At 39.5% G+C, this 24,549-nt stretch overlaps 1 protein-coding gene across 1 annotated transcript; it reads right to left on the bottom strand.

The window, feature by feature from the left end:
- Window positions 1-1,139: 1,139 nt before the first annotated feature.
- Window positions 1,140-24,304, bottom strand: ADI1 (acireductone dioxygenase 1). Its single transcript, XM_072634314.1, has 4 exons — window positions 23,907-24,304; window positions 11,063-11,182; window positions 2,748-2,927; window positions 1,140-2,280 (listed from the first exon to the last, which is right to left on the bottom strand). Exons 1-4 carry the CDS (start codon window positions 24,024-24,026, stop codon window positions 2,161-2,163), a joined length of 540 nt encoding a protein of 179 aa, XP_072490415.1. The 5' UTR covers window positions 24,027-24,304; the 3' UTR covers window positions 1,140-2,160.
- Between the last annotated feature and the right edge of the window lie 245 nt (window positions 24,305-24,549).

The following is a 24,549-nucleotide window of genomic DNA, read 5'->3' as shown; positions in this document are numbered from 1 at the left end:
AAGCCTTCAAATTTTTCCACACTGGTTATGTGTATGGCAGCTTCCACAAACTGGAAGATGAAGAGAATCATCTTGGTACAGTAGAATATTGCACAAGCTCTGGAGACTTGAGATCCTGGCTTCAATTTCTATCTCTGACACTATGTTGTATGACCATTGGCAAGTCACTTAATCTCAGTTTCCTTAGCTTTTAATTAAGGGATTTGGATAAGATGTCCTCCAAGGTCCCTTCCAGCTTAGATGTATGATCCTATGAAATAGTGGAGGGACCAGCATTTGTGTTCCTTAGTTTAGAGGCAGCCAGCTGGCTCAGTGAGTAGAGTGCTGGGCCTGGAGTTGGGAATTCAAATCTAGCCTCTAATAAGTATTTGCTGTGTGCAATCTTCTTCCAGCCTCAGTATTCTCTACTATAAAAAAATGGCGACAACATAACACCTATCTCACATGGTTAGCATAGTACCTGGCACATAGTAGGCACTTAATTTATTCCATTTCAGTCTAGTACTGCAAGATATTAGTTTAAATTTGAATTAATAAACTGTAATTATCTTTCTAATCAGTTTTTTTCACTCCAAGATCCTATTTCTTTATGTGTTTTGTTATACCAAAACATAATTTCCCTTACTGAAATGCAATTTTTCAGCAGAGTCCAAAACTTGAACACTGAAGGACCTCACCATTTGAAGTGTCATTAGCAACAGGCCTCATCAATACAACAGGAATTAGTGTTGAGCAGCTGACAAATTTGATAGCTAACTCAGGATGCCTGTGGACAACATGTTATATAGTCCCACCCCCCAACAGCTAACTTGGACCAAAATATTTTTATTTTATTTTTTAATATTTTATTTTTTCCCTAATTACATGTAAAAACAAATTTTTACATTGAATTTTTCAAATTTTGAGTTCCAAATTTTCTTCCTCCTTTCCTTTATCCCCTCTCCCTTCAATGAGACCAAAATAATTTAACTAAGCAGTTCAGTGCTCTCCTTGGTCTGTGAAGGCACTGTCAAGTAAGCAGAGAAGCCTTGATGGCTTCAAAAAGGAGGACATTAAGATTCCTGGGGAAGGCACAATCTATGGGAAACCAGGGCCCCTTAGTACAGCATCAGGATGCTAGGAAGGCAAGAAAAAGAAGGTTTGAATTTCTATTCTCTTTAATGTTCAGTTTCTACAAAAATTACAAAGTTTTGCTTTGCAAAAGACGTTTTAAAAGACTAATTTTAAAAAGTTGTCAGCTAAGCATCAGTGACGGTACTTGGGATGTAAGAGAATCATTTGATCAGTCCTTTAGCAAATGCAGAATTTAAGAGACATCCATTTAACTTGATTTTACACTTTTCTCATCTTACAAGATAGGGATATGACCTGATTAGTACTAGCCTTGTTGAAACTTCTAAGATGAAAATAGATTTCCAAATATTTTGGATGTTTGGGAATAAGGTGCTTATTCAAAGAACTGTTGATTTCTGGTTGAAGATTTTTCTACAGAATTAACAAATAAGGCACAACTGTATCACAAAACAATTAAGTTCCACTGTAAAGTCTAAGCAAAGTTTCTTATAGTGTTCGGAAAGTCTGGCTCTCCAGGATGTAGGCAAATGGTTAAATGTGCCTCACAAATCTCATGTCATGTCATAGAAATACTAATAACTTGGGATACAATGAATCCATGTAGTATTTTTCATCCCAAAGGTTCAGAGTAAGAATCAAAAGATTTCTAATTAATTAAGCAATTGATTAGAACCAATTTCTAATGCTTACCTGATACATAAATACCTATCATTCACAGTGCTAGGGATTGGATTAATATTCTACTTTTAAAAGATACTAGCAAAAAAGGATTTTACACTATTTCTTTTAGGGACATATTTTCTACTATCTGAATCCACGTAACCCAAACCAGAATTCTTGCTTTATACCCAGAAAAACAAAAAGTTATTTTGTTTTTTTTTTAAAGCCAGAATTTGGTCACAATCTCAGTTCATTCCATGTTGAATTAATGACTTTTCCTTTCTTAAATCAGACAATCCTGAAAAGGAAAGAAAGAACCCAAACCCAAGTCCTTGACATGGAAGAAAAGGGGAAACTATTAACAATTTGCTTAATTATCATGTTTGGCCCATTTCCGAGTAGTATCTCAGTTGCCAGGGAATACCACTATGCTCTTTGGGTCAGAAACTGCAAATACCGTCCTCGAATTTCAAAATCATCAGCTGGACGATTGTATGCTGTCCAGACGGGTTCTCCAACAAACAGCCTCATCGCCTTAATGTAGTTCTAGGAAAAACAGAGAATAAATTATTGAAGTACAGCAACTCTCAATTTGTTGTTTAAAATAAACTGAGATGGCTTCCTTCGTATTTTAATCCTTGCCAAAAGGGTACCCCAATTGTTGGAATAGAGATGAGCATCCCAGAAGTTAATTCTCAGACTCCTTTTCTGTAGGAGGATTTTTTAGCATGGGTCTTCCTGACTCCAGGTCAGGCTCTCTATGCCACCTAGTATATGACGGCAAACAAACTACCATAAAATAAACAGCCAAGTTCCAGGTTACTAACTTGTGCTAGGCTGTCTCCTTGGCAGCAAAATATATAAGCCGTAAGTAATGCCATTCAACACTCACACACCAGTATTTTCATCTGGCAAGTATAGACAATGCTCTGTGAGGGTTTGTGTCAGAAGTTATCAAAATTTGAATATTTTATACTTTAAAAACAAAAACCAAGAAGCCACAAATTCTGTACTGTTTCATCCAGAGTGAAGCGATGATAAATCCCAGCTGGAAGTGTTATCATGTCTCCTTTCTCCATGAAGATGCGGATCCACTTGTCTTCTTTATCTCTTACATCAAAGTATCCACTTCCTTCCAGGACATAGCGAATTTCATCATCAAGGTGTAAATGTTCTTCATAAAACATCTTGATCTAAAGGAGAAGGGCACTATTAGTGAAGTATTAAAGATCCAACAGGCAGATTAACAGGGGCTCACCCACATACTCCAGCCCTCAGATTACTTGAAGGAGTGCAGAACTGTAATGAAATGGAAATTCAGTCACATACATGAATACTGTACTTCTCCAGATTTCCTGCCTCAGGGACACATCATCAATATGACAGCCAGAAAAAGAACTAGGGAAGAACTCAAAAGTTGTTCCAATTTTTTTTTAAATCCAGAATATTTACTCAAGCCTCCTTCAAAGTCAGGGATTCTTAACCAAAACTTAAAAGAAAAAACCTATTTTGATGTAACTGGTGTCCTTTGTAATTTTATAAATCTTAATTTTATGCATTTAAGAATATTATTCTGAAAAGGAAACCATAGGCTTCACCACTCTGCCAAAGGGGTCCTTGGCACAAAAAGGTTAAGAATCCCTTCCTTAAACACACGTAATAAGATACGGTAACAATGTGAAGTGCTTGGACAAGGAAATAAAGAATGACTTAAATAACTGGAGAGATAATATAGTGCTTATGACTGGGGTGTACTACTACAATAAAAAATAATAAAGATTCATTGACAGATTTAGTGCTAGCTCAATCAAACAAACTTGGGCAGCACAGTGCATAGTGCATATAGTATCAGGCACTGAGTCAGGAAGACTCATCTTACTGAATCTGGCCTCAGACATTTCCTAGCTGTGTGGCCCTGGGTCTGTCTGCCTCAGTTTCCTCATCTGTAAAATGAGCTAGAGAAAAAAATGGCAAACAAACCATTACAGTATCTTTGTCAAGAAAACTCCAAATGAGATCCGAAAGAGCTGGACATGACTGAAAAAACAACTGAACAGAATAGCAACCAAATAACCAGGGAGGATATTCTATAGAGCTATACTGAATAGCAATTCATTCAAAGGAAAAGGGACAGATATCTCAAGAGAAATAATTTAAAAAGTAGGGATGAAGAGCTTTCCAAACCTCAGATTACACCCAAAAAATCACATTTTTTTTTCCTCAATGAAACACAGAAAAATAGAAGAGTGGAACATTCTAGATAAGAAATAATCAAAGTATCTATCTAAAACCAAAATGAAGCAATGTGGATACCCCAGAACCTTTTTCAATAAATATGGGAAGAAGGCAAAGATGCTCATTTCCCCCCAATGATTTGATGTAGTTTGTAAATGTTAACAACAGCGATTAGACAAGAGAAAGAAATTAAAGGTTCAAAGATAGATAAAGGAGATAAAGCTATCCCTATCTGATGACAATATGATGGTTTATTTGGAAAATCCTAGGGAATTCAGCAAAGACACTAATTTGAGATAAACAATAGCTTCAGCAGAGTTGCAGGCCACAAGATCAATCCTCAAATGCATTTCTATGTAATAATAAAACCCTAGAAAGAATAATATACTACAAAGCACATAAAGCATCTTGAGATCAGCATACCAAAGCATACAAAAGACTTGTACAGATTAAGTTACAAAGTCCTCCTTGAAGAAATAAAGAATATTTTAACTAACTGGAGGAAAATTAAGTGCTCATAGCTGGACCCTGCCAATATAATAAAAATGACAATATTACCAAAGTTAATTTATACTTTTAATATTATAATAATCAAATATCCAAGAGGATACTTTATAGAACTTGATCAGATAAAAACAAAATTCATTTGGAAAAACAAAAGTCCTAGAACAACAAGGGAAATAATTAAAATAGTAAGGAATGAAGGAGGACTAGTACTTCCAGACCTTAAGTTATATGATCAAGCTGCAGTCATCTAAACCACCTAGTATTAGTTTAAAAACAGAGGCAAATCAATGCAGCAGACCGGACAAGGGAAAATCAGAAACAACGGAACTCAGTGTCTGATAAACCAGAAAACATAAATTACTTAGGAAGGAACTTTTTATCTAATAAAGACTAGCAAGGGAAATTAGAAAACAATCTGGCAGAAATAATGCTTAGACCTTACATCGTATTATACCATATACTCTAAATGGATATGTGGACTTAATGATTATACATATAAAAAAATTAGAAGAGAAGTAGAACATATACCCTTCATGGCTATGGATAGGATATATTTTCTTAACCAAACAAGAGTTAGAGGCAATTATAAAAGGCAAAATAGATGACTTTGATATAGAAAACTGAAAAGTTCTACACAGACAAAAATAATGCACCTAAGATAAGAAGGAAAGCAACCAAATGGGAAAAAAAAACTTTGCATCAAATTTCTCTGATAAAGTTAATACATGTAAAGTTATTATATATGTATACATGTGTATATATTTATATGTACACATATAGCCAAAAGCCATTCTCCAATTAGTTAAGTAGTCAAAGGATAAGAAGAAATAGTTCTCAAAAGAATTACAAATTATTAACCACATGAAAGAATGCTCCAAATCACTAATAATTAGAAAAATGCAAATCAAAACAAGCCTGAGGTTTTACCCTACACCCTGCAAATTAGTAAAAATGACAAGAGATGGCAATAGTCAATGTTGGAGGGGTTATGTGAGGACAGGCACACTGATACATTGTTGGTGGAGAAATGAGTTGGTATAATCATTTTGAAATGCAAAGAATACAAAGAAAGTGACTAAAATATCCATATCCTTGGACTAAGAGATCCTGTTAGTGGGCTTATACCCCAAAGACATCATTGATAAAAAAAAAAAGTACATATACACTACCATATATATAGCTGTAATTTTTGTAATAAGACTTGAAAACAAAGTACATGTCCATTCAAATTATGGTATCTAAACGTACTGGACTATTACTGTGCTGTTAGAAATGATGAATGTGATGAATTCAGAGAAGCACAGAAAGATCTACATGCAATGATGCAGAGCAAAGTAAGTAGAGCCAAAAAACAATATATACGATGACTCTGTAAACAATGCAAACAAAAACTATGGAAACAGAAAGAATAACCGAACACACACACACACACACACACACACACACACACACACACACTCAAAAGTGAATGTCTCAAACTATAAAGAAGAAGCCTGGCCAGAAAGCAGGGACATGGGAAGACAAGTCCACCCCTTTTGCAGAGGTGGGGGCTCTACAGCTGTTGCACACCCCGCACATATTTTCAGACTTTTCCATTATGGTTTTTTTCTTCTTTCTTTTTTTTTTGATATTTAAAAAAATACCACTGTTATATGGGATGTGTATTTAGGAGGGGAAGAGATACTAGGGAAAACTACAGCAATAAAAACACAAAAGATTGTAGTAAAAACTATTTAAAAAAGAAAAAAATCAGGTACCTTTCAGAGTCATGACTAGAAAGTGAGTTATTAACAAAACAAAGGATAAAGGCAATTACAAAAGATAACAGATAATTGCAATTTAAAGCTGATAAATTTTGAATGCACAAAACTAATGAAATTGGTATTAGAAGGGAAGCACTTTGACTGGTGCAAAAGCATATTAAAAACCTTTTTTTTAGATCAACTGAAAATATTAAGAAATAATGTTTTCTCCAGCCTAAAAACATTTCCCTTTGGGAAAATGTGTAAAAGGTCAAGAACAAAGACTAAAATAGGAGAAACATCCCCTACCCTACACCTAAAACTGAGTTTTAATATTTTTTCTTCTTTGCATCAAATATCCTTGAAAAAGGTATAAAATGTAAGATAAAATTGACTTGCTACATAACAAATATATAATCAGAGGTTCACTTGAATACAATTTGAAGTCAGGTATTTTTTTATTCATAAGCATAAGTAACAAATGTTGGGAAAGAAATGTATATTTCTTGTTTTAAGAAAGCCATAATAGAAAACTAAATGTAGAATTTCTGAATCCTCTTCTCTGACCAAACTAGCCTAGTTTGCCACTACCTAAAATATATTTTGTGCTGCTCCCCTTTCCCCACTAGACTGGGCAGCTAAGTGGCATTATGGATAGAGTGCTTGACCTGGAACTGGAAATCAAGTTGAAATTCAGCCTCAGATACGACCTGTGTAAGTGGACAAATCATATAGCTTCTCTCTGCCTCAGTTTCTTCATATGTGAAATGGGGATAATAACAGTACCTACCTCCCATGGTTGTGAATATAAAATGAGATACTTCTAAAGCACTCTGTAAACCTTAAAAGTGTTACCCAAATGCTAGCTATTATATTAATCTGCTCAACCCAGCAATATCGCTACGAGGACCGTATCCCCAAGAGATCATAAAAATGGGAAAGGGTCCCACATGTACAAAAATATTTATAGCAGCTCTCTTTGTAGTTGCCAAAAACTGGAAATGAAGGGGATGCCCATCAACTGGGGAATGGCTGAATAAATTATGGTATATGAATGTAATGGAGTACTATTGTGCCATAAGAAATGATGAACAAGAAGACTTCAGCGAGGCCTGGAAGGACTTATATGATCTGATGCTGAGTGAAAGGAGCAGAACCAGGAGAACTTTGTGCACAGCAACGACCACAGTGTGCAAAAGTTTTTTCTGGTAGACTTGGAACTTCATAATAACACAAGAACTTAAAAAAAAAAATCCCAATGGTTTTCTAAGGTAAAATGCCTTCCACACTCAGAGAAAGAACTATGGAATTCATTTGCAGAATGTAGCAGATCATGTTTGTGTGTGTGTGTTTGTGTATTACGTTCTGATTTGTTACATGATTTCTTCCATTTATTTTAGTTCATCTACACAGCATGACTATAGTGAAAACGTATTCAATATGAAAGTATATGTAGATCCTTTATAGAACTGTATGCCATCTTGGGGAGGGAGGGGGGTAGTGGGGGGTTAAAATCTAAATTTTATGGTAGTGATTGTAGAACATTAAAAAAAAATTAAATTAAAAAAAATTTCACTTTTTCTCAATTAAAAAAAAAAATCTGCTCACACCTTTCTCTAGACCTAGAATTCCCATACTCCCATCAATCCAAATCCTACCCATCCCTTCAAGGACCTGCTCAAGTCCCTACTTTTTCCATGAAGTCTTTCTAAACCAATCCAGTTTACAATAATCTCTCTCTCCTCTTAATCTCTATGCCACTTGCTATGATCTCTTATGTATCAGGATCCACAGTTATATCCTTCTGGCTAGGCACCCTGCTTGAAATGCCAGAAGTGAAATGAGCTGCCCCAGTCACACACCTTGGGCCTTTAACTCAGTCATATCTCCTGCCTCTCTCTCATATGTCCGCTGCTCTCTCTCTCTCTGCCATAAGGTTGTGGGGGGCAGGGTCTCCTTGCACCTCCAAGTTTAAAATGTTTCAATAAGAGTAGGAAAGGAGAGTAGTGATAGAAGTTTCTGGAAATGTTGTTTTCCCCTAAGGTTTACAGGGGGGTTCCATAACCCCACCCTGACTCACTGATTAAAACCCCTCCCTGATCTAATTCAAGATTTTAGATAAAAATGGAATAGACCCTCTTCACAGAAAGGTAATCAATCTCTATTTATGCTGGAGACCATCCCATCCATGTGGCAACTGAACAGGTATTGTCTTGTGAAAGTTCCCATATTATTGTAATGGTTATTTATCTTCTGTAATACCACTTAATGTTTCATGTTTGTGTCTTGTCTGCTGAGGAAGACTATCCAAACTCCAAGAGAGTAAGGATAATGTCCTGTAAAATCATATAACTAGGATTTAATGCAGTAAATATTTTATGGGCTCACACATGCAGAGCTAGAAAGGACCTTTAGAGATTACTGAGTTCAAGCCTTCCATTGTACAAATGAGAAAAACAGAGTTCTGGGAAGGTCAAGTATACGACTTACCCATAGTCACAAGGGTCAACATTGGACCAAATTTGGGCCTGGGACCTCTGACACCAACATCAGCACTTACCCCCATTACACCTGTTACTATGTTAAAATTAGATCTTGTTCTGGTTTCCTTAAACACCACACACCCACACTCTTCTAACTGGTATAGTAAGTTTAGTAACCAATACAAAGAAACAATATTGTTGTTCGGTCATTTTGTTCCTGTCCCAACTCTTCAGGACCCCATTTGGGGTTTTCTTGGCAAAGATATTGGGTTAGTCTGCCATGTCCTTCTCCAGTTCATTTCACAGGTGAGGAAACTGAGGTAAACAGGGTTAAGTGACTTGCCCAGAGCCACATAGCTAAAAAGTGTCTGAGGTCACATTTGAATTCAAGTCTTCCTCACTCCAGGCCTGGCACTCAATCCAAATGGCCACCTAGCTACCCCATAAAGTAAAAATTGCAGGAAATAAAATTGCAAAGGGGAACCTGGAAATCACATGCGGTGCATAATTTACAAACTGTATTACATATTAACCAAAATTCACATCCTGGCAATATGAGCTACATCAGGGGAAGCCATCCAGGCTTTGCTGTCAGTCTCTTGGTCCTATGATACACAAATCTCAAGACAAGTTCCAGAAGACCATCGGAACACCAAATGGCACTGAAAGTGATGTGGATGTGCTAACTTTAAGGTTTTGCTAACAACTTTGAGATGAATGGATGTTATTGAGCTAACCCCAAGGTGGCACAGATAAGAGTTTTAGTTTGTCCCCCCAAAAAACCCTATAAAAATGTAACCTCAAACTCCATCCTCCACCTCCAGCCCCAGCACTCTCATCTCCATAGAGTCAATGCCACAGAGTGCTCCTAACTCTAATTCACAGTTTTGTAAGAGATATTCGCTGCCTCTCCTCTTCTCCATCCTCTTCCTCTTGCTGTTTGCCCCCACACTCTCTGTGCCTATTTAAAGTATGATTGCTGCTCTGTTTCCTGCTGCCAATAATGATCTTTCCCAGTGAGTCCCCAAAGAACCAGGCATGCCTGTGACCCTTTCATAATTTCATAAATTATCAATTCAGTTATATATACTCAGCTGTCCAAAAGCAGAATGTGCTGTCTTGGCAAACTTCATAGGAGATTTCCCAGCAGGAACTGGATAACCACATTGGGTATGTTTTGGAGAGTATTACTTTGGGGGCAGCATTCCTCCAACTTTTTGGTCTCAGGACCCTCTTTTCATTCTTAGAAATAGAAAACCTCAAAAAACTTTTGTTTATATGGGTTATATATCTGGTAATATTTACCATATTAGAATTTAAAACTAATAAAATTTGGATTTTAAAATAACAATAAACTCATTATATGTTTGCATAAATTACATATTTTTAATAAAAATCAACTATTTTCCAAAAAAAAAAAAAAAATTAGTGAGACTTAGCTATTCTCAGCAATACAATGATCCAAGATAACCCAAAGGGCTAATGATAGAGCATACTATCCACCTCCATAGAATGAACTGACATTGTCTGAGTACAGACTGAAGCAGGCTATTTTCCACTTTCATTTTTTTTATTCAAGTCTTCTTGTACAAAATGACTAATATGGAAATGTTTTACATAATTATACATGTATAACCTATATATATATGACTGCTCACCATCTCAGGGAGTGGGGAGGGAAGAGAGTGAGGGAGAGAGAATTTGGAACTCAAAACCTCAAATAAAGATGTTTAAAAAAATTGGAAAAAAATTTTTTTGCTCTAAATGATGTTTTCTGGGAAGGGAAAGGGGAGGAATATGATGAAAATGTAGGTGATATAACAAATGATGCCAACAAAAATGTAATTTTTAATAATTCCAGCTGTCAAGAATCACACTGATTAATTTGTTCAGAAACAACATGGTCTTAAGAGGAAGAATTAGAAGCAGTCGGGGCAGACTGTGTTATCATGGACCTCCACTACTAAAAGACCAAGCTGCAGAGTTGCTCTATGAAAGAAGAAATGGAAAGACTATTCCAGTAGGCACGCAGTTCCTCAGAAACAAGAAAAGTCAGACCAGAAGAAATGACTAAGTCAGTGTAGCATTCAGTATTTAACAAATATCAGAACTTAGACAAATCAAAATAAGTAGAAATGGAGGATCAAATCAGATTGTTTACAAAAAGTTTACTAATATGATCTTGTTTAGATATTTTCTTTTTTGTTTTGCTTATTATTGTTTGGTTATTCTGTATTTTTACTGTTACTGTAAGGTTTCAAAAATATAAAAAGATAAATTCCTGCTCATTCAAAAGAAGTCTGGATAGTCTCCAATCACTAGGATATTCCCCTCTTCCAAACAGTTCAGGATTTCCCTTACCTTCTCTTCATAATTTGGCAGCTTGTCTTTACAAATGGTTATTATGTCCATCCAGCAGTAATTTTTTTCTTTTCGAATCTTCTCTAGCTCTGGATCATCCTCATACTTGTCAGCATCCAGCTAAAAAGATTAAGAAAATAGCATACTTAAATATTAACACATTATTCAAAACTAATTTACTGAGTCTCTTCTATGAACACATTTCTAGGTTAGATAAATTGACATAATAGGGAATGCCAAAATTAATTGACACTACAAAAACCTGCTGTTTATTCAGAAAGGTCTTGAAAAACACTTTTCTGGTTAATATCCATAGTACCTAGTAAAACTGCTTGCAAGTTAGCTTGGGTAGCCTCAAAATTTCCCACACAGTCAACCAACTAATCACTATGCTGAGTACAAGAAAAAAAATGGACAGAAATTAGTTCATAGAAGGCCATGTTCTAGACAGTTATTTCCAATTGGGCTAAATAGATGGCATAGTCTTCCTGATGGTAAAAGGTATATAACACTGGAAACTGTTCTATCTGAAATAGGGCTAAGGTGAAATCTAACAGCATCATCACTCAGAGTAGAAGGGCATTTGGCTTGCTAGGTGGCATGGGCCCAATAGTGTTGGGCCTGAGTTCAAATTCCACCTCACACACTTACCAGTTGTATGACTCTGGGCAAGTCACTTAACCCTGCCTGCCTCAGGTCTTCATCTGTAAGACAAGCTGGAGAAGGAAATAGCAAACCAACTATAAGATAATGATGACAATAGAATAATGCTTAGCACAATGCCTGGCACTTAATAAATGCCAATTTTCTTTTTTCCTTCAGCTTCTTGGCTTGAGTCACGTAATTCATATGACTCACATGGAGAAGCCACTGACAAATCTGGTACTTGAATAAATCCCCAGGACCTGTCACTAGGCTTCACACAAAGAAAGAAGGTCTTGCTAGGACTATAGAGACACAAGCAAAGGGCAATTAGCCCATTTGTGACCAGCTTCCCCCTGGATGCAGATAGCATGCCTGCATGGAGAGCAGACAACCAGCTAGTAGAAAACTGTCCCTTGTCTGCTACTCCTGGATCAGTCCCAGAGACTCTAGATGAGGTCTACTAAATGCAAATATTATAGCACAGAGAAGGGCCTGTCAATGTGATTGATCTGCCAGGTGTCCAAATTTGAGCTTTTGTAACAGCACATTTGGCTGCACTTGAGATAACTGAGACTGTAGGTGAAAAGATAGTTGAACCTACAGGAAAAACATTCTGTAGTGTAACTGGCATTGATTTAGTACCCCCAGGCAGCCCAAGAGCTCAAGGCTGATTAGGCCAAATTCTAAATTCATTTCTATCAGAGAGGTTTTTTGGTCATGTTAGCCAGATAATTGCAACACAATCCTTTCTGGACTTTTCCTGGGCAGAATCATCCAGAAGATCATACCACCACAGCAACATCAATTCAATTCAACCAAATGCTCATTATATATAAGGAACTGTGCTAGGAGAAAAAAAAAAATTAAATCCCTGGAGCTAGTCCTTGACTCTGGGCCAATATACTAACATGATTATACACGCACAGGATCAGATGCTAAAAGAAAATAAACCAATACATGAAGACATTTGAGTATTTACATCAGATACAAATCAAAGAAAAATGCAAGTCACTACAAAATTATCCTGAAGAAACAGGCAATAATATAATCCACTTTTACCACACAGTACTTGTATTCCCTCCACTGATCTAGATCAGGAAGGGACTGAGAAGTTTGCCTAGTCCAATCCCCTCATTTTTCACATGAGGACACTGAGGCCCAGAGAAGTTTAGCAACCAAGACAAATTCACGTAGGTAAATAATAGATTTAAGGCTAAATTGTCTGATGCCAATCCAATGAAATGTCCGCTGTAACACTCTGCCCCTGAAACCTTTCTAACCTGTTTTAGAGGTGCTATGGTCATATAATAGATGTTCTAAAAATATGCATGCCTATGTATGGTCAAAATGGGTTTTTCTCCTGAATTGTCTATGTTGTCTATTGTTAGATAATCCTACTAGGATGTTTCTAATACATGGAATTAAGAACATCTATGAATCAAAGGAAAGGCTTTTCTTGCTTGGGTCAACAGAGATGGGGTGGGTCTGAGTTGGGAGGACACCAACCATAAGCCAAAGGCCTATCTTTTCTTTAGGGTGTCTGCTGAATACTGACAGCCAAAGTACTGAGACTGGAGGATGGAGGGGAACTGATTGTCAGTGCAGAGATGAAGTCTATGAAATCCTATCAGCTGAGGAAACCAAAATGCAGAGAACTGACTATCTAGTTATCTATTCATCCTATTCAAATTGATTTCCCAAAGCTTTGATTTCTTTACTGTGGCTACATGGTTTCCCAGCACAGTGTGCTGGTGTGGTGTATTGATAATGCATTTTTTTGTTTTAGTGCCTCTGATTGAATAATGTGACTAAAGAAGATCTTCCCCACTCATTAATGGGTCTGTACATTAAGGGGAGTTGGATTAGGTAAGATCTGTAGGAAGGCCTACATCTTTTGTTAAGTTTCTAAAGAGGCACTGGTTCTCAAGAGTTGGGATATAGCCCTCTGGCTCTAAAAAATGTATAAATACTCTGAGGGTAAGGTTTTACTTTGGGGCTTAGTTTTTGGAAGAAAGTTTGCTTGGCCAGAAGGGACCCTGGGTAACCGCTAAGGAGCCCCCAGGCTTTGAAAACCCAGATGTTGGTGCTTCTCTCTCTGGTAACTAGGTATGTACGTAATGACCAGACAATGGATTTGCCTGCTGACTTATGATGGATGTATTGCTTATGTCAGACAGTTGGAAGCCATGTCTGTTGATCTTGATTTCTCTGTATTTTCTCTGAGTGCAGGGTGCTGACTTTTTCCCTGAACTAAGTGAATGATACATATGCTTGATTAAAGTGATTGTTGACCCCTCAAAAGTTGCCCTTCCTTTCAGAAATGCAGATCTACGAACCTGTGATAGCAGGCCCTCCTGTGTATGTTGGAATGCTTAATGTTACATGTGGTCGGAGGTAAGGTCAGTTAAATTGCTTGCCAAGCCTCTTCCTAATCCAGTTGCCCTTATGAAGCAATGAGCACACTAACTCATCTCATGAGATCTCTAGGCTTTTCACTGTATCTGGGCCTATAAAATTCTCAAAGGCCCTGAATTCAGCATAGCTGATACCTATAATGCCCCAAAACATAATAGTCCAATTTCAAGAACTGGAAACTGATAAACTGTGGGGTGAGAGATGGTACAGGGATAGGAGATAATGGGGGTAACTCATATAATTATCTATACCAGTAGGTAGGACAAACCATGAGTAGATTGACTTTAAACGCGAAGTGTGATATGGCGTGTAAAGGGGCTTCACAACTTGTCGTGTGTCCTTTGGCTTTTGAAGGGGTCCAATGACATCACAGGGTGATACCATGATACCCCCTTGAACTGGATATAAGTGTGGCAACTTCATAAAGTCTTTATAACCTGCACCCCTCCTACCTCTCCATTCTTACACTTTACTCTCTTCAAGGTACTCTACAATACAGTAGTGCTTGCCTCATCTCCTGACTTCATGCATCTGCACTGTCTGTCCCCTATGTCTGGGGTATTCTCCTTCCTCACTTCCAAGTCTTAGCTTCCTTTAAAACTCAGCTCAAATACTACCTTTTGCATGAGGCAAGAAAAGTCCTGTTCTATGTCCTGTCTCCTCCAAACTTCCAGTCCCTTTCCCTCTAAAATTATCTTTCATTTAAATTGTACCTATTTTATACATACACAGTTACATACATGTAAGTTCCTTGACAGAAGGCACTATGTTTTTGCTCTGTATTTATTAGATTGTTAGATGTCAGACTTGGTACACAGAAAGGTAAGGATGGAAATAAGCATTTATTAAGAAACTACACGTCAGATACTGTACATTGGGTCATAAAGTACCTCTAGTAGGCACACAGTAAGTGCCCTAACTTTAATAAATGTGTGCTAACTGACTGAGAAGAACACTGTGCCTATTTCTTCTCTGTGTGGGCAGTTGAGGTGGGCTACACGGTGCTCTCAAGGCTGCATGGGCCCTCCTCCATCATGCAACTAACTTCCATTAGGCAGCTCACTAGTAGGGACACTTCCAATCTAGCTGGGGACTATAGTTAGAACTTGATTCACCTGGGATGGATCCATCCAAGCTCTGCAAAACTGACCTACCAATCAAGCGTTATTGTTGTTCAATTGTTTTCAACTCTTCATGATCCTATTTACGGTTTTCTTGGCAAAGATACTGGATACTGGTTTGCCATTTCCTTCTCCAGTTCATCTTATAGATGAAGAAACTGAGGCAGACAGGGTTAAGAGACTTGCCCAGGGTCTAATTAGTGTCTAAGGCCAGATCTGAACTCAGGAAGATGAGTCTTCTTGACTCAAGACCTGGCACTTTAATCTACCTAGCTGCCCTGCCCAGATCAAGCATATTTTACACAAAATTCTGACTCCCAGAAGCTCACAGATTCTCAAAATTCCTTCTCTCTACTAGAGCTATCAAAAGCCAGCTACCTGGTAGAGTTAAGCTCCTTTTTTCTTTGTATTGGTCCCTTTCTCCCCTGACCTTAACACAGGACCTAGCACATAAAGGATCAATAAATGTTTGCTGAATTGAAAAGTCTCCTTGAACATCACTGTCTAAGGCTCTAAGCAGAGGGTGGCCCAGGAAAGTACAGTCTTGGTCAGGGTCTGCTAAGCCATTTCCTGACTCAACAAGTACAGACTGACAAGTATAATCATAAGCATCAATTATCAGCGACAGTAATGATAGCTCTTGTTCACATAGCAGAGTTTTATGATTTACAAAGTGCTTTCCTCACAAGAGCCCCATGTTGGGAAGGATTTTATTGTCTCCATTTTATAGATGAAGAAACAAATGCAGTGTTAATGTTCCGAAAAGTTGTCAGAACCATGAATTAAATCCGTATCTTCCAACTCCAACAGACTTCAATGCTCATTCTAATATGCTAAATATGCACTGATGCAATGAGATATTCTGGAGATATTCATCTTTCCTGACCACCTCTTCCCACCTGCCTCTTTTTTGAAATTATCTCCTATTTTGTTCTACACTTATATGTTGTCATCTCTCTTGATGGAATGCAAGCTCTCTGAAAGCAGAGGCCTATTTTATTTTTGCTTTTCTAACTTTTCCAAGGTCTAGCACATAGTAGGTGCTTAATAAATGTTTTTTGATTGGCTGTTTCGGTAACTACAAGCATTAAGTATTTACTTTGTGAAGAACACTATGCTGATGTTACCCATTCTGGGACAGGGAGTAAAAAACAAAATTTTTAACTGAAACCTCTCAGTTAATCTGTTCTTTAATCTGTAAAAGATGCAAAAGAAAACAACACTTTTGTACTGGCTTCCCAGCTGTTTAGATTTCAGATAAATGAGAATTTACTGTAAAAGAAAAAAAATCATGCCTCCATTGAAGATGTGTGAGCCCAAAAAGAACTGGAAATTGAGGGGATGCCCATCATCTGGGGAATGGCTGAATAAGTTGTGGTATATGAATGTAATGGAATATTATTGTGCTATAAGAAAAGATAAGCAGTCAGACTTCAGAAAAACCTGGAAAGACTTACATGAATTGATGCAATGTGAAGTGAAGCAGAACCAAGAGAACACTGTACAAAGCAACAGCAACACTGTGGGATGACTGACTACGATAGACTTAGCTCTTCTCAGCAATACAATTCAAGACAATTCCAAAAGCCTTGTGATGGAAAATACTAATGACATCCAGAGAAACAACTATGGGATCTGAAAGCAGATCGAAGCATACTATTTTCACCTTTTTTTGTTTTGTTTTGTTTTTTCTTTCTCGTGGTTTTTCCCTTTTGTTCTGATTCTTCTTTCATACCATGACTAATGTGGAAATATGTTTAACATGACTGCACATGTGTAGCCTATATCAGATTGCTTGCCATCTTGGGGACGGGGGAGAGGAAGGAGAAAAATTTGGAACTCAAAATTTAACAAAAAGGAACGTTGAAACTATCTTTACATGTAATTAGAAAAAAATTAAAATCCTATTAAGGAAATTTTTTTAAAAAATCAAGACACATACACACACACATACACACACACACACACACAAAAGTGTGTATGCGTGCATGCACATAAAAGTGTGAGCCCATCATTACATTGAGCCATAGAGAAAGGCAGATAAAATTATACAGATATTCACATACAAAATCAAAAAAGACCTTTCTCTTGGTTATATGATGCTAGCAAGTAGGCAGTGGAAAGAACATCAGACCAAAAGAACTGGGTTCCAATTCGGGCTGATATTTTTAGCTCTGTGCCTTCCAGGAGAGGTGAAATTAATTTCTTAGATTCATCATTTGCAAAATAGGCCTTATGTCCATCACTCACTCACTCATTCATCCATTCAACAAGTATTCACCAAGCACCTACTAAGTGCCAGGCACTGAACTAGCTACTAGTGAGTTACAAGAGAAAGGGTCCTAGCAAAAACAGAATGAACATTTAATTAGAATTTATCCTTTTCTTTACCTTCACCGTACCCCAACACAGAACTTAGATAAAGTATCCTACAATTACAAAAGGCTTAGAAAACAGTAAGGTATAAATGCCCCAGTACTTCCAGTACTTTGAGGAGTCCAAAAGGAAAGAAGATTAAATAGCTCACTTTTATAAAGAGCATTTGAAGGTTTTCACAAATTTAAATAAATGTAAAACATATGCTTGAGTACACATAAAACTTCGCTAGGCTAAAGTTACTGATTATGTCTACAGAAGGTACAGAAACAATAGTATTTTATATGGAATGTGGAAATTAAACAAAGCTTGTACAGTGTATATTTAAAGTAATGCCTGGCTCTCCAGTGTTCTTCTACACGACTAGCTCACACAAATTGACAATCTAAAAAAAAAAAAACAATTCAAAGAAACATTCTGAAAGACAATGTACAAGTCCTAAGTAAAAGTCATTTATAAAAAAGAGAAAACCTTTCAGAGGCTGATTATTTCATATTATTACTTCAGTGTGAACTCATTCTCATTTAGTGGAACTTCCAAAGTCTGGTGCTACTCTATTTAACCAACAATAGGAAGGACTGAATACTTCTAAATATGCACCCTCTACTCCACTTGGGCCAGTCTCCCCACCTACATTTTTCAGGCTCCATGAGAGTTCATGGTCTAAGCTCAAGTTGTTCCATCATCTGCAAAGCCCATGGTCTTTATGCTGCCTCTCCAAATTCTACGCATCCTATAAGGTTTAACTTAAGCCTTCACCACTTTTATTTTCTTACTCTAATTCTCTACTCTCTCTTTAATCTGAATTTTCAGAGAATTCCAGGGTTCCAATCTCCTCATTTTCCATTTAAGGTAGCTAACTCAGGGCTTCTTAAAACTTCTTCCACTTGCAACCTCTTCAGTGTAACCCAAGGAGTTGTGATCCACAGTTGGAGAAGTGTTAGATTACCTAAGCAGCTGTGACTTACCCACGGTCACTCAGTTAGCTGATAGCAGAGCCGAAACAGGAATCTAGGGTTTTTTTCCCTACTTCCACAGGGAATTGGTGACCTCAATTTGGCACTTAGTTATATTATATTTCATATTCTTACATATCAAGTTTCACTCCTCAACAGGTATTTGATGTCCATATGACATTGCATTTTCCTGTCTCTGCACAGGGCTACTCCCTGCTCTCCTCCAAAATACAGCCTTAACCGAAGGATGCCGACCTTCTATCTCTCAGTCTCAAAATGATATGGTATTTAATTATTTGTGTACAGTAGAATGTAAGTTCCTTGAAGGCAGAGATTGTTTCCCCAGTACTCAACAGAACGCCCTGTACATTTATAGATGTATTATTCATAAATAATTATTTATAGATTATTGATAAATTAAGCATTCATAAATGCACAGGGCACTTAATAGATATTACATTGTTGAATTAAAGGAACAGTTAATGATGTTTCTTTACAACTTCTCAACGCTGCTATACGAAGTTCTCAATAAATATTTGTTGAATAAAAGAGAAAGGTACAGGTGGATAGTTATGACTCAGTTTGACCCCAGAGAAAAGGTAAAAAAATGTACCTCCCATTCCTCATTGCAAAGGTGAGGGACTATAAGTGTGGAATACTGAATATACTGTCAGATGGGTCTGATGTGTTGATTTTTTGCTTAACTGCCTTTTCTTATTACAAGGGATGGCTCATTTGTAGAAGAGGGAGTGAGATACATCCAGAAGTTATTTTGATATAAAAAACAAAAGTTATCCATAAAAATAAGATTTTTTTAAAAAGAAAGGTACACAGAAAAAAATTTTCTTCAGGGGCAGCTAGGTGGTGCAGTGGATAGAGTGCTGGGTCTAGAATCAGGAAAACTCATCTTCCTGGGTTTAAATCTGACTGGGACACTTACTAGCTGTGTGACCCTGAGCAAGTCACTTAACCCTGTCTGCCTCAGTTTCCTCTTCTGTAAAAGGAGTTGGAGATGGAAATGACAAACCACTCCAGTATGCTGGCAAGAAAACCCCAAATGGGGTCATGAAGAGTCAGACACAATTGAAAATGACTAAACAACAACATAGGAAAAAAACCCTAGCTTTACAAAAAAAAGAAAATTTAAGCCTCCCTAAATTTGAGACAGCAACTCTGGAGAAACCTTGGTGTTCAATTTCAATTTCCAACAACTTCCTGTTTACTAATCCCCTCTGTCAAAGGCATTAGAAATGAAGGTATCAAGTGAAGAGCTGGTCATTCTGGAATACCCACAGCACAGGAAAAAACTTGAGGCTTTCCATTCTGCTGCTGGGGGCCAGAGGGAGGGAGCACAAGGCTTTGCCATGTATGTGATTTCTGCTTTACCACCTGTACCTACCCCTTCCTGATTTCTTCCTTCTTGATTCCTTTGCTTCCACTGATCCCGTATCTGGAATGGGCTCTCCTCCAACTCTCCTCCTCCACCCTCTTCTTCTCTTCAAATTCCTACCTTCTCTCAAGGCCCATTTCAAATGCTACCTCCTCCAAAAAGCCTTCCCCTCAAGTAAAAGTGTTCTCTCCCACCTCCAACTCAAGGTGCTTGGCATGGACCTTTTCCTTTGCTGTCTTACCCTCCCTACTCTGAGTTCTTTAGTTCCCAGGTGAGACAGTAAGACCCTTGGAAAAGGTCTGTCATTTTTTTCATGTCTGCATCCTCAGGGTCTGATAGGAGGTCTTGTCCACAGTAGACACAAATATTTTTCTGAATTGAGTTCAACTGAATCCCCTATACACAATATTAAACCTAATTCCAAACTGAGGCATCATCAGGGAGAAGATTAAACTAGGCATGATGCCCAGTCTTTTGAGATGGACCTACAGGTCAAAGTAGCTTGTCTAACATTTCAAAGATAGATTGTAGTAGTCAGGATTCCCATCTACATCTACAGACTCCAAATTTAGACTCCAAATTTAGTTCCCTTCCTCATTACTTTCTCACAAGTGGTCTCTCATTTTTGCAAAAGGGCCACATTTTTAAGCATATTTTCTCTAAGATGGGAGAACTTATCTCCCTATTACTTACTGCCACCTCTCCCTGCTCCCAAAGCATTGACTCTGGATTTAAGTCCAGCATCTGACCCATGCTCACTATTAGTATAACTTTGTGTTGACAAATCATTTCCCTGGGTCTCAGTTTCCTTGGTTTAAACCGCTAGGTGGCACAAGTAGATAGAGCACTGGAGTCTGGAAGACCTGCATTCAGATCCTGGCTTGGTTATTTACTCATCTGTGACCTTGAACAAGTCATCCTCAACTGTAAAATGGGAATCCAAATAGCACCTCCATCAGAGTTGTTGTGAAGATCAAAGGAAATAAAACACTTAGTGCTGCAACTGACACACAAAATTCTCTTAATAAATGTCTGTTCCCTTCCCTTTGTTTGTTGGTTGCTGTCCTTCGTTCTCGAAGAGGACCAAAATGACATCACCATGATAAAGTGAAGCTTCAGTGCGTCTGACTGTGGCTGATCAGACCAATATGAGCTCTGAATGCTCTACCACAGTTTGGGCACAGATAGTCCATGTGAATATTTGGGGTGAATACCCCAAATTTGCGCATTATACATTTACTTTGTGCTGTCTCAATTCTGCTTTGCTCATAGAGCACAGCACCCTTTCTGATGTGGGCACGCCATACTGAGCGGTCCTGTGCCACTGTCTCCCATGTTGCACAGTCAAATCCAAAGTTCTTAAGAGAGACCTTGAGAGCGTCCTTGTATCACTTTTGACTACCATGTGATCGCCTGCCAAGTGAGTTCTCCATAAAAAAGACTTGGCAAGTGTACATTTTACATTTGAACAACATGAACAGTCCATCAGAACTGCATTCTCCAAAGCATAGTTTAAATGCTTGGAAGTTTAGTTCAAGCAGGAACCTCAGTGTCCGGTACCTTATCCTGCCAGGTGATCTTCAGAATCTTCTCAAGACAGTTCAAGTGGAAGCGATTTAGTTTCCTGACACAGCACTGGCAGACTGTCCACATTTCACAGGCATACAACAATGAGGTCAGCACAACGACTCTGTAGACCTTCAGTTTGGTAGTCAGTCTAATACTAATACCTCTTCTCTCCCAAACTTTTCTTTGGAGCCTCCCAAACACTCAGCTAGCTCTGGCAATGCATGCATCAACCTCACTGTCAATGCTGGAAAGTACACTACCAAAGTAAGTGAACTTAACCACAGCATTCAAAATTTCCTCCATGTGTTGTAACCAATGGTCACCTGTATGGTGTGGTGGTGGCTGATAATCTACCTGAGAGCCAACGTGGCTTCCTAAAAGGCCAAGGAACAGCTTATATGGTGTTTGCTACCCAAGAACTCCAGGAGAAATACCAGGTGCAGAACAGAGGTCTGTACACAACATTTGTAGATCTCATCAAGGCCTCTGACACTGTTAGTCATGAGAGTTTATGGAAAATCATGTCAAAATTTGGCTTCCCAGAGAAGTTCATCATCAAAGTCAACTACTGTACTGATGGTTAAGTTCTTCAATTTGAAAAGGCCACAAGCCAAGACCAAAGTGGAGAGTGTTGGTGCATGATTTTCTGTTTGCAGATGATTGTGCACTCAGTGCAGCCTCTGAAGCTGAGAAGCAACAAAGTATGGATCAATTCTCTGTTGCCTATGCTAATTTTGGCCTAATAATTAACACCAAGAAAACACAGGTGCTTCCTTTGTTTGTATTAAATGAGGGAGTTGGGTTTGATGTTGAAGTCTCTTCTGACACTAGATTTATTGGTCCTATGAAAAGGTAGGAGTCACAGTAAGAAAGCTACTCTAAGGACGTATGAGTCCAACACTGAAAGGCATCTTGGGAGCAATGGAATTTTGCAATTAGGAGTCTGAATTCCTAGCTTCAAATCCCAGGTCTGCTATCTATGTGACCTAGGGCACCCCCAGTTTCCTCATCAGTAAAAAGGGATGGACTGAAGTTGGAGTATACAGGGGTTCTTAACCTGGGATCCTCAAACTTGTTTTTAAAAAATATTTTGATAATTGTCATTATATTTTATTTCCTTCATAATCCTAAGGATTTTGTTTCATGCATTTTAAAACATTCTGAGAAGGGGTCTATCTGTAGAATTCACCTCACCTCAAAGGAGTCTATGACACATAAAAAAGGTCAAGACCTCTGGTCTAGCATTCTGTTGAGCTTAAAAATACTATGATGGATATCTGACCTAATTTTCTCCGGAGGACTATGGGATCCCACCCAATTTTAAGAGCTAGGAGCTCAAGCCTGTTAGTTCCCACTACAGCCCAAGGAGAAAATTAATCAATCAACACTTATTAAGTGCCTACTACGTGCCAGACATTGTGCTAATCTCCATCACCCTATCTGTCCCCACGTTTCTTTTACAGGGTCACCCACACACGGCATACTGTGTGAGATAAAGTTCCAGGATTTTCAAAAAACCCAAAATAAGTTAATTTTGTTTAACAATTTCTGGTTTGCAAAGCGCTCTCGGAGTTATTTCATTAGACCTTCACAGGTGGGGAATTGTTCTCGTGTGGCTCCCTGCGACTCCAGCGTTTGCCCACGAGGTCTTCTTGGCAAAGACATGGCACGGGCTGCCATTCCCTTCTCCAAACGTAGTTGTTCAGTCGTTTTGGTTGTGTCTGACTTTCCGTGACCCCATGTGGGGCTTTCTTGGCAGAGATGCTGGAGCTCCAGCTCATTTTACAGATGAGGAAACTGAGGCAAGCAGGGTTAAGTGACTTGCCCAGGATCACATGGCTAGGGGGTGTCTGAGGCTAGATCTGAACTCGGGACGTAGTGTTCCCGACTCCGGGCCTGCACACTGAGTGAGTCATAACCGTCTGGGTCCAACTCCCAGATAACGGAGAGTAAATCAAGGCCCGGGGTCTCCGTGCTCACGAGCGGCCCGAAGCTTCATCCACTCTCTCTCGTCTTTGCTGATCCACACTGAACGGAGCCTGGCTAGACAAAGCGCGCTTGCGCACTGCGGCTCCTGCCGGCCTACCGGCCTCCCGGATCAAACGCGGTCCCTCCGTGGCCCCGGGCCAGGCCGTCCCGGGCCAGGCCGTCCCAGCGCGGTATTAGCGTTCTTAGAGGTTCGAGTCCCCCCCGCCCGCCTGAGGCCCTAGCGCTAGCCACGGCCTCCCGCCCTGGGGCCCCCAATAACGCGCCCGGCCCCACGTGCCGTGCGCTCCCCCACGGGGCATGCTCAGTCGGGCAGCAGGCCGGGATCACCTAGCGAGGCGGCCCCTCGGCCTCGGGGTCTCCGCCCCCTCCCTCCCCTCACCCACCTTCCAGTAGAAGACGCCCAGCTGCTGCAGCTGCTCCAGACTGACGGGCCGCTCGGGCTCGGGCCTGTGCGGTGACCTCTGGTCCTCCGCGGAGTCATCCATGTACCAGGCCTCCACCATGGCTGCTCGGGGGCGCCTCTTCTCGGGAGCGCTCCTCCACGGCCTCAGCCAGGCCCCCAACCTAGCGAGCCCCACCCACGGCCTCCCGACTTTATCGGGCCCGAGCGGCGCCTCCCCCAGCCCTGAGGTCACAGGCCTGGCTTACCCCGGAGCGGGCCGCGGGAGTGCGGGTTAACTCTTCTTTACCTCCCTTACTCGAGCGAAGCTGACTGAGCGGTGCGAGCGGGGAAGGAAGCCCTGCACCTTGGGCGTAATGCGCGAAGGGAGTGCCCAGAGAGGGCCCTGCCCCCCGTTCTGCCCCACCGCCCTTCCAGCCTAGCGAGCCTGGGCTCCGATCTCCTGCTGCCCTCCACCCAGACAGCCTGGTCCGGACTTGCGGAGCTCCTGTTCTCCCCAGTCTCCTGAAGTGTCATGGGGGGGCGGGGGACCAGAACGTGACGGACGAGAAGAGCTAGAGCTCGGAGTTCCTTAGACCAAAAGGACCGGCTCCTGGGCTTTGCAGGCTGCCTGGAGCAGTCGTGGA

This window comes from Notamacropus eugenii, chromosome 1 (genome assembly GCF_028372415.1).
Source record: "Notamacropus eugenii isolate mMacEug1 chromosome 1, mMacEug1.pri_v2, whole genome shotgun sequence".
In the NCBI taxonomy this organism is placed as follows: domain Eukaryota; kingdom Metazoa; phylum Chordata; class Mammalia; order Diprotodontia; family Macropodidae; genus Notamacropus; species Notamacropus eugenii.
Note: the sequence above shows the minus strand (reverse complement) of the source record. Positions and strands in the feature narration are given on the sequence as shown.